The 18,943-nt window shown below is 47.3% G+C and overlaps 1 protein-coding gene across 1 annotated transcript in view; it reads right to left on the bottom strand.

Moving 5' to 3' along the window:
- Positions 1-18,943, bottom strand: part of DRC2 (dynein regulatory complex subunit 2) — a 53,803-nt gene that overhangs the window by 20,495 nt on the left and 14,365 nt on the right. The window contains exon 2 of the mRNA XM_075265562.1: positions 2,813-2,964. Within this exon, the coding sequence (XP_075121663.1) occupies positions 2,813-2,953 (141 nt within the window). The 5' untranslated portion in view covers positions 2,954-2,964. The remainder of the gene's footprint in view (positions 1-2,812; positions 2,965-18,943) is intronic.

The following is an 18,943-nucleotide window of genomic DNA, read 5'->3' as shown; positions in this document are numbered from 1 at the left end:
ATTGCATCATGTCAATTATATCTACAGAAACGCCGGTGGTTTCCCCATAGATATAACTGTAGCAGAAAGTCCATGGAGGAAAACTCTGCAAACTTTCTGTTTACAGCGCTGCAGGAAGAACCACAATGCGTTGCCGCCGCGGTTTTTCCTGAAGGGCTTTTTGGCTGTGAGACTTCCCGTGGGGCCTTATCCTGAGGCTAAGGCCACACGTTGAAGAAATGCAGATTTTTTGGTTGCAGATTTTGCTGTGGTTTTTTAGAGCCAAAGCAAAGATTGGCTACAAAAGGAATGGAAACTATAAAGGAAGCACTTATACTTCTACCTTCTGCTCAATCCACTGGCACCGATAGCTGTTCACCTGGTGCACAGATTGTGAAAGCTGGCAGTGCGCTGAATTCAGCGCATTGTCAGCTTTCTAGCGGTGTATGATACCGCATGTACCCCAAGTGATGAAAGGTCCTCTTTAAAGTAGACACCTGCAGCATTATCAGAATGCCACTTGGTACTGTATACGAACAGGCACCTTCATGCAAATTTGATTTAAAGTGAATGTTTTATGAAAAATGCAAATAAATGTATATTAGTTGTTAAAAGTGGAAACCAAACAAAAAATTATATGCACCAAACCTCCTTAAAATAAGAGTTCAACATGTTCAGAGTTCATTGATATCACTAAGGCCTACACCCGCATGCACGAGTCTTCAGAAAATCGCTAGAACTGGAAGGAACAAAAATCTGCTTTGAAGTGGGGGGGGGGGGCAAAAAAAAAAAAAATCTGCTTTGAAGCTGGAAATGTTAAAAAAGTGTCATCCTATAAAATGTAGGGATTACACACCGTGAAAAGCAAGTGAACCGCTAAACCCTACATGCAACTTTGTGACAAACACAAATAATTTATTGAAAAAATGCACTAAAGCAAATATCTGCACCTAAAACTCATGTTCAATCTCAGATTCATATACCAAATACATTTAAAATAATAGCTTAGGGTGTAGACAATGTATATATATACTATATGTGCCGCAAACATCAACTACAACAAGAGCTCAGATTCCCAAAAACAGTAATACAGAAGACAAGCAGGATTTAGCTGTTATTCACTAATATGTTAAAAATCTATACTGCATCTAGCAAACTGTGATTGTGATACCAAAATCTAACTTTTTTAAGATTGCACAGCATACTGTATATAAAACCACAATTTAATAGTTCATATATACAACCACCTTCATGCAACGTTGCAGCAAACAGAGATTACAAGCAAAAATTGCACAAAAAAATTTGCCACTAAAGTGCCGGCTCGAGCAATCCCTTTCTGCAAACAAAATGTACTGTCCAAAAAACTGCAAGATGTGAGGAGTTCATACATACCACACATGTATATATTTACAGGGATGGGTGTTAAAGAAATGCCAAAATCGCAGAAATGCGCCATCCCATTTTGTGCATGAAAATTAAATAGGACTTTACATAAAAATGTTATTTTATATCCCCCTATAGGCGGTTACATCTATGGAGAAGGAGGACATCACAAGAGCACAAACAAATGAGGTTACAGGGGGGTGCACGATGGCTTGAGGAACGCCCAGGGTGCACAGAGAGGTACATTTGCATATTGGTTTTACCGATATGTAAAAAAAAAAAACGGGGGGTCTTTTCAAAAATAAAGTACCAGCACCTGAATAGCTTTTTTAAAGGCTATTCAGGCATATCACTATCTAAAATCACGTTTTCCAAATGATAGAGCCCCTTTAAACAGGTGACAGGCAGGAGTGCCAGGAGTAGGACCTTCACCAATCTAATTTTGATGGTCTAAGAATAGATTTAATTATAGAGTATCAAGTGTAACCCCTTCCTGTACAGCAGCAACACTTTGCGTTAAGCATATAGTAATAGTACGGCACTGTCATGTCGGAGGTCCAAGAGCTGTGCCTAATTCATGACATCAAGGTCCCGGCTGTATTAGGCTCCATTCAGATCATTGTTTTTACATCCGTTTAGTACATCCATTTAGGATAAATTAAATTTAGTATACTGTCTGTATACTGTATAAAAAAAAAAAACACAGAATCAGATCCGGTTTTTTTAACATTGATGTCTGTAAACGAATGACCATTTTTTGCATCTGTTAAAGAGATGAGGTAAAAGGATATATACAATTTGATCTCAATAGAAACTAAAGCTACATTCACATGGAGGTGCAAAACAGCTATGAAAAACGTCCAATTTTCATGGTCATCTTTTGTCCAAGGGGCACCCATTTTCAAGGATCTCCCATACATTTGAGTGTATGGAGGGTTCATGAAAATGGACAAAAATGAGACATGACCTATATTTTGACTGTGTGTGAATAGCCCCCATTCACTTGAATTGAATCCAATGTAGTCATGTGACGTCCATTAAAAAACCCAGACATTATACAGCCATTATTCACTGTCGTGTAAATATATCTTTATACAGCTGGGACCCGGGAAAAGCTGTATAACAAAAAACACTCAGACTGTGGCCGCTTAATCCCTCAGACGTCATCAATAGCGATGACGGCATCTGGGTGATTAGGGGGTTAGACCCCTCTTCCCTTTTCAGCCCTCAGATTCCCCACGAAGAGACCCCCCTTCCTGTATAGAAGTATTGCAGCAAACTGTACAGTGGATTAAGAGATTCCAGGCTCAAGTCCCATTATGGGATAGTAAAAATATTTTTTAAAAATGCCTGCAAACCGCAAAAGTGCGGCTTTAACTATGCAAATACCCCCTTGGTTGTTCCCCTGCCCTTAACGTATCCTTGATGTATAATTCCAATGGGTGAGTACCTTTAGAAACTGCATCAGCATATCTTCTTTCTTTTTATTCTGCTCTTCTTCTGCCATCATCTTCTGTTGCATATAGAGTAACCTCTCCTCTTCAGTCATCCGGCTTAACTTGCCAGACTTTTTTCCACCTTTCTTCGGCATGTTGGTGTTATCTGCAAGAAAAAAGTAAAAAGCCTTTGATTATTAGTATGAAAGAATGAAATAAAAGCAATATAAACAGAACCTTCTTAGTCAGGTACACTGGTGGAGGCTGAAAAATCCTCGGAAATGGTGCTCAACTCTGAAATCTCTACTCAGTCTGTCTTGGTCTCCCAAGATGGACTGCAGCTCACAAATGTATCAGATTTAAAGTAACTACAGATGTCTATGGAAAAGGGAGGTATAAGCAGAAGCAGAGTTAGAAAGAAGGAGAGACAAGTGGAAGAGAGGCTGTCAGAACCAAGTAGCAAGTTTACTCCAATTGCTTAAAGAGACCTTTCACCACCTCCAAGTCCAGTTCTTTCCATCATTTAATAGGTCCTGATTCAGGCACAATTTATTCCTCTTTGCTGCAACTCCTGTCTCGTGACCAAAGATCACTGTGTCGCTCTGGCACTACTTCACTCATGTTAGTGAATGAATTTGCATTGCGATCCTGAGGATGCCATGACTGCAATGGGAGTTGCAGCCAAAATCACCATGTAGGCCTAGTCTTATGCAACCGAATCTCATAGTTTCTCCATGTGCAGTGTATAATAGACATTACAGTATTTAGTCTCCGCCCATCAGCTTGGGAACAACTAAGTAAACTGCTACAAAAATGGAGAACACAAGGGATAAATCATGGTCAGAAATAATGTTATTACTCATATATACACACTGTACTATTGATCTATGTAAAGTTTGATGAAAGGGTTAACTATATAAAGAGGACCTGACACTTTCCTGATTGGTCTATATTACTAAGTACTTGTATTCTTCATGAAATAACAATTCCATAGCATTGTTTGTTACAATTCTTTGTTGTGCTGTTCCTCTGTTATTCCTCCTAGAAATGGATGAATAAATGGACAACTAGGTATTACCCCTTGGGAGTGTCATTACATAGTCTGACACTATCCTATCAATAGTGACAGTGACACACCCATTTGACAATTAATTGTTGCTTTATTCATAAGTATTCAGCACATTGCAACGTTACAAGTAAATATGCCCAAGAATTGCTATTTCATGGGGAATATAGTGGTACATATCCTATTAATATTATAAATGTGAAAGTTTGTGAGTTTGGATGTTTGTGGGTTTGTGTGTTTGGATGTTTGGATGTTTGTTCCTCAATCACGCAAAACCCACTAGACCGATTTGGCTGAAATTTTCCACAAACATAGATAATACACTCGATTGCGCAATAGGCTACTTTTCATCACAACAGCGCACATACGTTTGTGCCAGGACCCCCACAAAACCCAAACTCACACCACCATCTCTGCAATCTCACACACTTTGGACCATAGCAAGCCACAAAATTCATATTGCCCTCTGCAGCCTAGCCCCTAACCCCACACAATCTCATACACATATACTTTACCACTTTGCCCCTCCCCTTAACGATACTCCAGGAGGCTCTCTTTAACGCTCCGGAGCAGCCATGTTTGCTGACCCCCACCGCTCTGACAATCCGCGACACCGCCCACCCATGTCAATACCCCTAGGAAGTCTAATAAATGGAAAAAAAAAAGTTTAAAAAAAAGTAAAAAAAAATATAAAAACAAATAAAAAGGATTAAAAATTCAAATCACCCCCCTTTCCCTAGAACACATATAAAAGTAGTTAAAAACTGTGAAACACATACATAATAGGTATCCCCGTGTCCGAAATCGCCCGCTCTACAAAGCTATAGAAATATTTTTCCTGTTCGGTAAATGCCGTAGCGGGAAAAATGGTCAAAAGTGCCAAACCGCCGTTTTTTCACTCTTTTGATTCTGATAAAAATTTGAATAAAAAGTGATCAAAGCAATAACATTTCCCGAAAATGGTAGAACTAAAACGTACACCCGACCCCGCAAAAAAAGACGCCCTATACATCCCCGTACACGCACGTATAAAAAAGTTACGGCTGTCGGAATATGACGACTTTTCCAAAAAAAATGTTTTAACAGAGTTTTGGATTTTTTTAAGGGGTCAAAATGTAAATAAAACCATATAAATTTGGTATCCCCGGAATCGTAACGAAACACAGAATACAGGGGACATGTCATTTTGGTTGCACAGTGAACGCCGTAAAACCAAAGCCCCTAAGAAAGTCGCAGAAATGCATTTTTTTGTCAAATCCACCCCATTCAGAATTTTTTCCCTGCTTCCCAGTACATTATATAGAATAAATAATGGCGGCATCATGAAGAAAAATTTGTCCCAGAACAATTAAGACCTCATATGGCTCTGGGAGCGGAGAAATAAAAAAGTTATGGGGTTTAGAAGGAGGGGAGTCAAAAATGAAAAACCAAAATCAAAAAATGCCATCGACGGGAAGGGGTTAACTTCAAATACTTCTGTCCCAAAGTCACTATGTAAAGTTTCTCACAACACCGTATATATAGCAGCTCAAATACAAAGTAACTTCAACACAAAAGTCTCACGTATTCTCTGAATTACAGCAAAAACAAGATACAAAGTTACATTTCATATCCCATACCTTATACACAGTACGAAAACCTTACCCACGCCTGTATATACCCACTTCTACAATCACCGCAGACGAAGTCACGGGTACCAGCTAGTAAAATATATATTTTCCCTGGGATCAGATTATTAATAGGTCATCGATATTAGATGGGTGAGGGTTAAATTCTCGGCACCCCTGCTGATAGGTTGTTTCATGGTGCTGCAGCCTCTTCAGTGTTGACCTTGGTCCCTCTGTCTGCTACTGTACATATAGTAGATGCCATGCTGTGTATTATAAGGTGAGGCCATTCAAGCAAGCAAGACAAAGCTGTAACACCTTGCACCACCACTATTGAGGCTGAGGCCCCACGGGCCAGAAACGCTCCGATTTAGTCACGGCAGAAACGCCATGGGAAAAATTGCAGCGTTTTACAGTACTTGCAAAGTGGAAGGGATTCATGCGAATCCCATGCCCACTTTACGGAATGAAACTGTTGCGGTTTTGAAAATCACAGCATGTCAATTATATCTACGGAAACGCCGGCAGCTTTCCCATAGATATAATTGTAACAGAAAGTCTGCGGAGGAAAACTCTGTGAACTTTCTGTTCAAAGCACAGGCAGGAAGAACTGCAATGCATTCACGCCACGATTGTTCCCGCAGCGGTTCCGGCCCGTGGGGCCTTAGCCTAAAAGAGTTTTGCAGGCAAATCGTCTTGATGACCATTGCTTAGGATAGTTGATCTGTATCAGATTGGTAGGGGTTTGACTGACAGCAGCCCTAAGGAATAGCTTATATCATTAAACACGTTGCTTTTAAGACATAGTGCACAGAATTAGAAGCAGAGAGCTCCGCCCACTGTGTAGTGACAGGTGATGGTTACTGCAGCTCCGGTCCCAGTTCAAATCCATAGATGTAGAGCTGCAATAACCACTAACTGCCACTAAACAGTGGATGGAGCTGTCTGCTCCTAGGTCTTATACCTGCGCTGCGGCTACTGATATCAGCTGATAGGGATCTGACATACAGCACTTCTACCTATCAATCTAGTACTGCTAACTGATCCTAAGCAGAGGCCATCAAAAATGTTTGGCTGGAAACCGTCTTTATGTAGACAGCATGCAGATGGATGGAGCCTCCCAAGTAAGCCCTGCCAAAGTCCCTTCAAAGTTGGACTGGTCTGATATTAATGGCTCCTTCTTGGAATAGGCAATTCAATGCTGGAAAAATAAACCTTTAAGGATGAGGTTATTGATTCTATTACAGGATCAGTGTACACAAAATAACTAGATATGTGGATTCAAAATCATTTGGAAAGTTGCTTTATTTTACTAAATATGCATTGAAGCAACAATACTAATAAGACTAGTAAGATCTAATGCCATCTACTTCACATGGATTTCAAGGGGTCGCTCACCAATCAGTGTTTATGCATATAATAATAATGCTAATAACCTTATTTATATAGCGCCAACATATTCCGTGGCAGTTTACAAATCAGACGGCACATAAACAGACATTAAAATGTGACAAAGAGATAAACATATCAAACAATAGGAGTGAGGGCCCTGCCTGCAAGTGCTTACATTCTATGAGGAGAGAGGGGGACACAGGAGGTCAGAGGGCTTGCTTGGTACAATGGTCCAGTCATCTAGTCATAAATAATGTCATACAACTGAAGCTGTATGAGCCCGTCACTACCTAGTATCTGTGAATATACATACAGTGGCGTAACTACCGTAGAGGCAGCGGAGGCAGCTGCCACAGGGCCCGGGCCATTAGGGGGCCCGGTGACAGCCGCTACTGCTGCGTTGTTTTTTTTTGTTTTGTTTTTTTTAATAGGCCGTTACGGACCCCATTTACTTGCCGATCCTGGCTGGGCCGGGGCCCCACAAATACTATCATTATACTCGGGGTTCTTTGCAGACCCCCGAGTATAATGATCGGCGGACCGGGAGAGGTAAGAGAACGTAAAAAACACTGTTACTTACCTCTCCACGATCCTGCCAGGCCTTCGTCCTACTTGTCTGACGTCTCTGACGTCACATGAACCCGGCCTGCTTCCCGGGTCATGTGACGTCCGACGTCATAGAAGAAGGACAGCAGCGAAGAAGACAGCGTAGGAGCCGGGGACAGGTAAGAAACAGTAATTTTTTATGTTTTTATTCCCCCGGGTCTGAAAAGACCCCAGAGTATAATAATTGTTTATGGGTGTCCACTATGGGCTATAATACTGTGTGCAAGGGCCACTAAGGGACATAATACTGTGTGCAGGGGACACTATGGGGCATAATACTGTGTGCAGGGGCCACTAAGGGACATAATACTGTGTGCAGGGGCCACTAAGGGACATAATACTGTGTGCAGGGGCCACTAAGGGACATAATACTGTGTGCAGGGGCCACTAAGGGACATAATACTGTGTGCAGGGGCCACTAATAATGGACATAATACTGTGTGCAGGGACCACTAAGGGACATAATAGAGTGCGGAGGAGGGGATTGGTCGAGGTCTTCGGCGTCGGTGTCGGTTGGGGGGGGGGGCATGTCAAAAGTTCACCACGGGGCCCCATAGGATACAAATCTAAGGTCATTGGAAGACCGGAGAGGACGGTTAGGGCGGTAGACAGTGATGATGGAGGAGATGTAGGAGGTGCAGCGCTATGGAGGGCTTATGAGTGAGTGTGGTAAATTTATATTGTATTCTGTGGTGGATGGGCAACCAGTGCAGCGACTGGCACAAGGTGGATACATCTGTGTACCGGTTTGACAGAAAGATGAGTCTAGTGGCTGCATTCAGGACAGATTGTAGGGGAAAGAGTTTAGTAAGAGGAAGTCCAAATACAAGAGAATTAGTCAAGAAGAGAGAGAATCAGAGGGGCAATAAAGGGTTTCTGATGATTCCAGTGAGAAAAGGGCAAATTCTATACTATTTCTAGGAACTCCACTGCCCAGACCCCCATAGATTTCTAGTACGGGGGTGTTAATGTCCATCATTCCTCCTGATCACTGTGGTTAGGACATGTGTATCAATGCCCCATAAACCTGCCAGGAGATGAAACAAGGGGGGGGTTCAGGAACCTTATACACTGGATCATTGGGGGTTAAGCAGAGGTACCCCTAGTTATATCACAACTAGATGGATAGTGGAGGCTGGGGACTGAAGTAATAAATAAAACTTCTCAGACGTCACAGTGAGTATATACATGTACACACAAACACACACAGAAGTATACAAAACAATTCAGACAGCACATCCCAATGTGAACAGGTACAAGGTAATGTGGTAAAATTCACCAACATCATAAAGCGCAGCAAAAGGCATATAAGGAACAGAGACGGAAACAGCATTACTGCTTAGTGGCACATATAGAGGAACTGACATGGCCTATAGACTAAATATATATATATATATATATATATATATATATATATATGTACGTACTGTACATACACTATACAGGCTCTATAGCATGGGGCACATATATAACAGGGTCAGGCATGAGCTCATAGGGACTAGTTCACAACTGACCTATCTGTATAACAGGTCCATGGGCGTCTCTCACACAGTTATGGCTCAGGCATCCTCACACATGCCAGCAGTACCGCAGTATTATGTGACTGCACCTGAGGCCCCTCAGCGGGCACCGACTACACACCATCTCCCCTCATACCTGACATGACTGACAGTGGCACCGACTACACACCATCTCCCCTCATACCTGACATGACTGAGAGTGGCACCGACTACACACCATCTCCCCTCATACCTGACATGACTGACAGTGGCACCGACTACACACCATCTCCCCTCATACCTGACATGACTGACAGTGGCACCGACTACACACCATCTCCCCTCATACCTGACATGACTGACAGTGGCACCGACTACACACCATCTCCCCTCATACCTGACATGATTGAGAGTGACACCGACTACACACCATCTCCCCTCATACCTGACATGACTGACAGTGGCACCGACTACACACCATCTCCCCTCATACCTGACATGACTGAGAGTGACACCGACTACACACCATCTCCCCTCATACCTGACATGACTGAGAGTGGCACCGACTACACACCATCTCCCCTCATACCTGACATGACTGAGAGTGGCACCGACTACACACCATCTCCCCTCATACCTGACATGACTGAGAGTGACACCGACTACACACCATCTCCCCTCATACCTGACATGACTGAGAGTGGCACCGACTACACACCATTCTCCCCTCATACCTGACATGACTGACAGTGACACCGACTACACACCATTCTCCCCTCATACCTGACATGACTGACAGTGACACCGACTACACACCATCTCCCCTCATACCTGACATGACTGAGAGTGGCACCGACTACACACCATCTCCCCTCATACCTGACATGACTGAGAGTGACACCGACTACACACCATCTCCCCTCATACCTGACATGACTGACAGTGACACCGACTACACACCATCTCCCCTCATACCTGACATGACTGACAGTGACACCGACTACACACCATCTCCCCTCATACCTGACATGACTGACAGTGACACCGACTACACACCATCTCCCCTCATACCTGACATGACTGACAGTGACACCGACTACACACCATCTCCCCTCATACCTGACATGACTGAGAGTGGCACCGACTACACACCATCTCCCCTCATACCTGACATGACTGACAGTGGCACCGACTACACACCATCTCCCCTCATACCTGACATGACTGAGAGTGACACCGACTACACACCATCTCCCCTCATACCTGACATGACTGACAGTGGCACCGACTACACACCATCTCCCCTCATACCTGACATGACTGACAGTGGCACCGACTACACACCATCTCCCCTCATACCTGACATGACTGAGAGTGGCACCGACTACACACCATCTCCCCTCATACCTGACATGACTGAGAGTGACACCGACTACACACCATCTCCCCTCATACCTGACATGACTGAGAGTGACACCGACTACACACCATCTCCCCTCATACCTGACATGACTGACAGTGACACCGACTACACACCATCTCCCCTCATACCTGACATGACTGACAGTGACACCAACTACACACCATCTCCCCTCATACCTGACATGACTGAGAGTGACACCGACTACACACCATCTCCCCTCATACCTGACATGACTGACAGTGACACCGACTACACACCATCTCCCCTCATACCTGACATGACTGAGAGTGACACCAACTACACACCATCTCCCCTCATCCCTGACATGACTGACAGTGACACCGACTACACACCATCTCCCCTCATACCTGACATGACTGACAGTGACACCGACTACACACCATCTCCCCTCATACCTGACATGACTGACAGTGACACCGACTACACACCATCTCCCCTCATACCTGACATGACTGACAGTGGCACCGACTACACACCATCTCCCCTCATACCTGACATGACTGACAGTGACACCGACTACACACCATCTCCCCTCATACATGACATGACTGAGAGTGACACCGACTACACACCATCTCCCCTCATACCTGACATGACTGACAGTGGCACCGACTACACACCATCTCCCCTCATACCTGACATGACTGAGAGTGACACCGACTACACACCATCTCCCCTCATACCTGACATGACTGAGAGTGACACCGACTACACACCATCTCCCCTCATACCTGACATGACTGACAGTGACACCGACTACACACCATCTCCCCTCATACCTGATATGACTGACAGTGGCACCGACTACACACCATCTCCCCTCATACCTGACATGACTGAGAGTGACACCGACTACACACCATCTCCCCTCATACCTGACATGACTGAGAGTGGCACCGACTACACACCATCTCCCCTCATACCTGACATGACTGACTGGCACCGACTACACACCATCTCCCCTCATACCTGACATGACTGACAGTGACACCGACTACACACCATCTCCCCTCATACCTGACATGACTGACAGTGGCACCGACTACACACCATCTCCCCTCATACCTGACATGACTGACAGTGACACCGACTGCACACCATCTCCCCTCATACCTGACATGACTGACAGTGACACCGACTACACACCATCTCCCCTCATACCTGACATGACTGAGAGTGACAACCGACTACACACCATCTCCCCTCATACCTGACATGACTGACAGTGGCACCGACTACACACCATCTCCCCTCATACCTGACATGACTGAGAGTGACACCAACTACACACCATCTCCCCTCATACCTGACATGACTGACAGTGGCACCGACTACACACCATCTCCCCTCATACCTGACATGACTGAGAGTGACACCGACTACACACCATCTCCCCTCATACCTGACATGACTGAGAGTGACACCGACTACACACCATCTCCCCTCATACCTGACATGACTGACAGTGGCACCGACTACACACCATCTCCCCTCATACCTGACATGACTGACAGTGACACCGACTACACACCATCTCCCCTCATACCTGACATGACTGACAGTGGCACCGACTACACACCATCTCCCCTCATACCTGACATGACTGAGAGTGACACCGACTACACACCATCTCCCCTCATACCTGACATGACTGACGGTGACACCGACTACACACCATCTCCCCTCATACCTGACATGACTGACAGTGGCACCGACTACACACCATCTCCCCTCATACCTGACATGACTGAGAGTGACACCGACTACACACCATCTCCCCTCATACCTGACATGACTGAGAGTGACACCGACTACACACCATCTCGCCTCATACCTGACATGACTGACAGTGACACCGACTACACACCATCTCCCCTCATACCTGACATGACTGAGAGTGACACCGACTACACACCATCTCCCCTCATACCTGACATGACTGAGAGTGACACCGACTACACACCATCTCCCCTCATACCTGACATGACTGACAGTGGCACCGACTACACACCATCTCCCCTCATACCTGACATGACTGACAGTGACACCGACTACACACCATCTCCCCTCATACCTGACATGACTGAGAGTGACACCGACTACACACCATCTCCCCTCATACCTGACATGACTGACAGTGACACCGACTACACACCATCTCCCCTCATACCTGACATGACTGACAGTGGCACCGACTACACACCATCTCCCCTCATACCTGACATGACTGACAGTGACACCGACTACACACCATCTCCCCTCATACCTGACATGACTGACAGTGACACCGACTACACACCATCTCCCCTCATACCTGACATGACTGACAGTGACACCGACTACACACCATCTCCCCTCATACCTGACATGACTGACAGTGACACCGACTACACACCATCTCCCCTCATACCTGACATGACTGAGTGACACCGACTACACACCATCTCCCCTCATACCTGACATGACTGAGAGTGACACCGACTACACACCATCTCCCCTCATACCTGACATGACTGAGAGTGACACCGACTACACACCATCTCCCCTCATACCTGACATGACTGACAGTGACACCGACTACACACCATCTCCCCTCATACCTGACATGACTGAGAGTGACACCGACTACACACCATCTCCCCTCATACCTGACATGACTGACAGTGGCACCGACTACACACCATCTCCCCTCATACCTGACATGACTGACAGTGACACCGACTACACACCATCTCCCCTCATACCTGACATGACTGAGAGTGACACCGACTACACACCATCTCCCCTCATACCTGACATGACTGACAGTGGCACCGACTACACACCATCTCCCCTCATACCTGACATGACTGACAGTGACACCGACTACACACCATCTCCCCTCATACCTGACATGACTGAGAGTGACACCGACTACACACCATCTCCCCTCATACCTGACATGACTGACAGTGACACCGACTACACACCATCTCCCCTCATACCTGACATGACTGACAGTGACACCGACTACACACCATCTCCCCTCATACCTGACATGACTGACAGTGACTCCGACTACACACCATCTCCCCTCATACCTGACATGACTGAGTGACACCGACTACACACCATCTCCCCTCATACCTGACATGACTGAGAGTGACACCGACTACACACCATCTCCCCTCATACCTGACATGACTGACAGTGACACCGACTACACACCATCTCCCCTCATACCTGACATGACTGACAGTGACACCGACTACACACCATCTCCCCTCATACCTGACATGACTGACAGTGACACCGACTACACACCATCTCCCCTCATACCTGACATGACTGACAGTGGCACCGACTACACACCATCTCCCCTCATACCTGACATGACTGACAGTGACACCGACTACACACCATCTCCCCTCATACATGACATGACTGAGAGTGACACCGACTACACACCATCTCCCCTCATACCTGACATGACTGACAGTGGCACCGACTACACACCATCTCCCCTCATACCTGACATGACTGAGAGTGACACCGACTACACACCATCTCCCCTCATACCTGACATGACTGAGAGTGACACCGACTACACACCATCTCCCCTCATACCTGACATGACTGACAGTGACACCGACTACACACCATCTCCCCTCATACCTGATATGACTGACAGTGGCACCGACTACACACCATCTCCCCTCATACCTGACATGACTGAGAGTGACACCGACTACACACCATCTCCCCTCATACCTGACATGACTGAGAGTGGCACCGACTACACACCATCTCCCCTCATACCTGACATGACTGACTGGCACCGACTACACACCATCTCCCCTCATACCTGACATGACTGACAGTGACACCGACTACACACCATCTCCCCTCATACCTGACATGACTGACAGTGGCACCGACTACACACCATCTCCCCTCATACCTGACATGACTGACAGTGACACCGACTGCACACCATCTCCCCTCATACCTGACATGACTGACAGTGACACCGACTACACACCATCTCCCCTCATACCTGACATGACTGAGAGTGACACCGACTACACACCATCTCCCCTCATACCTGACATGACTGACAGTGGCACCGACTACACACCATCTCCCCTCATACCTGACATGACTGAGAGTGACACCGACTACACACCATCTCCCCTCATACCTGACATGACTGACAGTGGCACCGACTACACACCATCTCCCCTCATACCTGACATGACTGAGAGTGACACCGACTACACACCATCTCCCCTCATACCTGACATGACTGAGAGTGACACCGACTACACACCATCTCCCCTCATACCTGACATGACTGACAGTGGCACCGACTACACACCATCTCCCCTCATACCTGACATGACTGACAGTGACACCGACTACACACCATCTCCCCTCATACCTGACATGACTGACAGTGGACACCGACTACACACCATCTCCCCTCATACCTGACATGACTGAGAGTGACACCGACTACACACCATCTCCCCTCATACCTGACATGACTGACGGTGACACCGACTACACACCATCTCCCCTCATACCTGACATGACTGACAGTGGCACCGACTACACACCATCTCCCCTCATACCTGACATGACTGAGAGTGACACCGACTACACACCATCTCCCCTCATACCTGACATGACTGAGAGTGACACCGACTACACACCATCTCGCCTCATACCTGACATGACTGACAGTGACACCGACTACACACCATCTCCCCTCATACCTGACATGACTGAGAGTGACACCGACTACACACCATCTCCCCTCATACCTGACATGACTGAGAGTGACACCGACTACACACCATCTCCCCTCATACCTGACATGACTGACAGTGGACACCGACTACACACCATCTCCCCTCATACCTGACATGACTGACAGTGACACCGACTACACACCATCTCCCCTCATACCTGACATGACTGAGAGTGACACCGACTACACACCATCTCCCCTCATACCTGACATGACTGACAGTGACACCGACTACACACCATCTCCCCTCATACCTGACATGACTGACAGTGGCACCGACTACACACCATCTCCCCTCATACCTGACATGACTGACAGTGACACCGACTACACACCATCTCCCCTCATACCTGACATGACTGACAGTGACACCGACTACACACCATCTCCCCTCATACCTGACATGACTGACAGTGACACCGACTACACACCATCTCCCCTCATACCTGACATGACTGACAGTGACACCGACTACACACCATCTCCCCTCATACCTGACATGACTGACAGTGACACCGACTACACACCATCTCCCCTCATACCTGACATGACTGACAGTGACACCGACTACACACCATCTCCCCTCATACCTGACATGACTGAGAGTGACACCGACTACACACCATCTCCCCTCATACCTGACATGACTGACAGTGACACCGACTACACACCATCTCCCCTCATACCTGACATGACTGACAGTGACACCGACTACACACCATCTCCCCTCATACCTGACATGACTGACAGTGACACCGACTACACACCATCTCCCCTCATACCTGACATGACTGACAGTGACACCGACTACACACCATCTCCCCTCATACCTGACATGACTGAGAGTGACACCGACTACACACCATCTCCCCTCATACCTGACATGACTGAGAGTGACACCGACTACACACCATCTCCCCTCATACCTGACATGACTGACAGTGACACCGACTACACACCATCTCCCCTCATACCTGACATGACTGACAGTGACACCGACTACACACCATCTCCCCTCATACCTGACATGACTGAGAGTGACACCGACTACACACCATCTCCCCTCATACCTGACATGACTGACAGTGACACCGACTACACACCATCTCCCCTCATACCTGACATGACTGACAGTGACACCGACTACACACCATCTCCCCTCATACCTGACATGACTGACAGTGACACCGACTACACACCATCTCCCCTCATACCTGACATGACTGAGAGTGACACCGACTACACACCATCTCCCCTCATACCTGACATGACTGACAGTGACACCGACTACACACCATCTCCCCTCATACCTGACATGACTGACAGTGACACCGACTACACACCATCTCCCCTCATACCTGACATGACTGACAGTGACACCGACTACACACCATCTCCCCTCATACCTGACATGACTGAGAGTGACACCGACTACACACCATCTCCCCTCATACCTGACATGACTGACAGTGACACCGACTACACACCATCTCCCCTCATACCTGACATGACTGACAGTGACACCGACTACACACCATCTCCCCTCATACCTGACATGACTGACAGTGACACCGACTACACACCATCTCCCCTCATACCTGACATGACTGAGAGTGACACCGACTACACACCATCTCCCCTCATACCTGACATGACTGACAGTGACACCGACTACACACCATCTCCCCTCATACCTGACATGACTGAGAGTGACACCGACTACACACCATCTCCCCTCATACCTGACATGACTGACAGTGGCACCGACTACACACCATCTCCCCTCATACCTGACATGACTGAGAGTGACACCGACTACACACCATCTCCCCTCATACCTGACATGACTGACAGTGACACCGACTACACACCATCTCCCCTCATACCTGACATGACTGAGAGTGACACCGACTACACACCATCTCCCCTCATACCTGACATGACTGACAGTGGACACCGACTACACACCATCTCCCCTCATACCTGACATGACTGACGAGTGACACCGACTACACACCATCTCCCCTCATACCTGACATGACTGACAGTGACACCGACTACACACCATCTCCCCTCATACCTGACATGACTGAGAGTGACACCGACTACACACCATCTCCCCTCATACCTGACATGACTGACAGTGACACCGACTACACACCATCTCCCCTCATACCTGACATGACTGAGAGTGACACCGACTACACACCATCTCCCCTCATACCTGACATGACTGAGAGTGACACCGACTACACACCATCTCCCCTCATACCTGACATGACTGACGAGTGACACCGACTACACACCATCTCCCCTCATACCTGACATGACTGAGAGTGACACCGACTACACACCATCTCCCCTCATACCTGACATGACTGAGAGTGACACCGACTACACACCATCTCCCCTCATACCTGACATGACTGACAGTGACACCGACTACACACCATCTCCCCTCATACCTGACATGACTGAGAGTGACACCGACTACACACCATCTCCCCTCATACCTGACATGACTGAGAGTGACACCGACTACACACCATCTCCCCTCATACCTGACATGACTGAGAGTGACACCGACTACACACCATCTCCCCTCATACCTGACATGACTGAGAGTGACACCGACTACACACCATCTCCCCTCATACCTGACATGACTGAGAGTGACACCGACTACACACCATCTCCCCTCATACCTGACATGACTGAGAGTGACACCGACTACACACCATCTCCCCTCATACCTGACATGACTGAGAGTGACACCGACTACACACCATCTCCCCTCATACCTGACATGACTGAGAGTGACACCGACTACACACCATCTCCCCTCATACCTGACATGACTGAGAGTGACACCGACTACACACCATCTCCCCTCATACCTGACATGACTGACAGTGACACCGACTACACACCATCTCCCCTCATACCTGACATGACTGACAGTGACACCGACTACACACCATCTCCCCTCATACCTGACATGACTGACAGTGACACCGACTACACACCATCTCCCCTCATACCTGACATGACTGAGAGTGACACCGACTACACACCATCTCCCCTCATACCTGACATGACTGAGAGTGACACCGACTACACACCATCTCCCCTCATACCTGACATGACTGAGAGTGACACCGACTACACACCATCTCCCCTCATACCTGACATGACTGAGAGTGACACCGACTACACACCATCTCCCCTCATACCTGACATGACTGAGAGTGACACCGACTACACACCATCTCCCCTCATACCTGACATGACTGAGAGTGACACCGACTACACACCATCTCCCCTCATACCTGACATGACTGAGAGTGACACCGACTACACACCATCTCCCCTCATACCTGACATGACTGAGCAGTGACACCGACTACACACCATCTCCCCTCATACCTGACATGACTGAGAGTGACACCGACTACACACCATCTCCCCTCATACCTGACATGACTGAGAGTGACACCGACTACACACCATCTCCCCTCATACCTGACATGACTGAAGTGACACCGACTACACCCATCTCCCCTCATACCTGACATGACTGACAGTGACACCGACTACACACCATCTCCCCTCATACCTGACATGACTGACAGTGACACCGACTACACACCATCTCCCCTCATACCTGACATGACTGAGAGTGACACCGACTACACACCATCTCCCCTCATACCTGACATGACTGAGAGTGACACCGACA

This window comes from Leptodactylus fuscus, chromosome 2, assembly GCF_031893055.1.
Source record: "Leptodactylus fuscus isolate aLepFus1 chromosome 2, aLepFus1.hap2, whole genome shotgun sequence".
In the NCBI taxonomy this organism is placed as follows: Eukaryota; Metazoa; Chordata; class Amphibia; order Anura; family Leptodactylidae; genus Leptodactylus; species Leptodactylus fuscus.
Note: the sequence above shows the minus strand (reverse complement) of the source record. Positions and strands in the feature narration are given on the sequence as shown.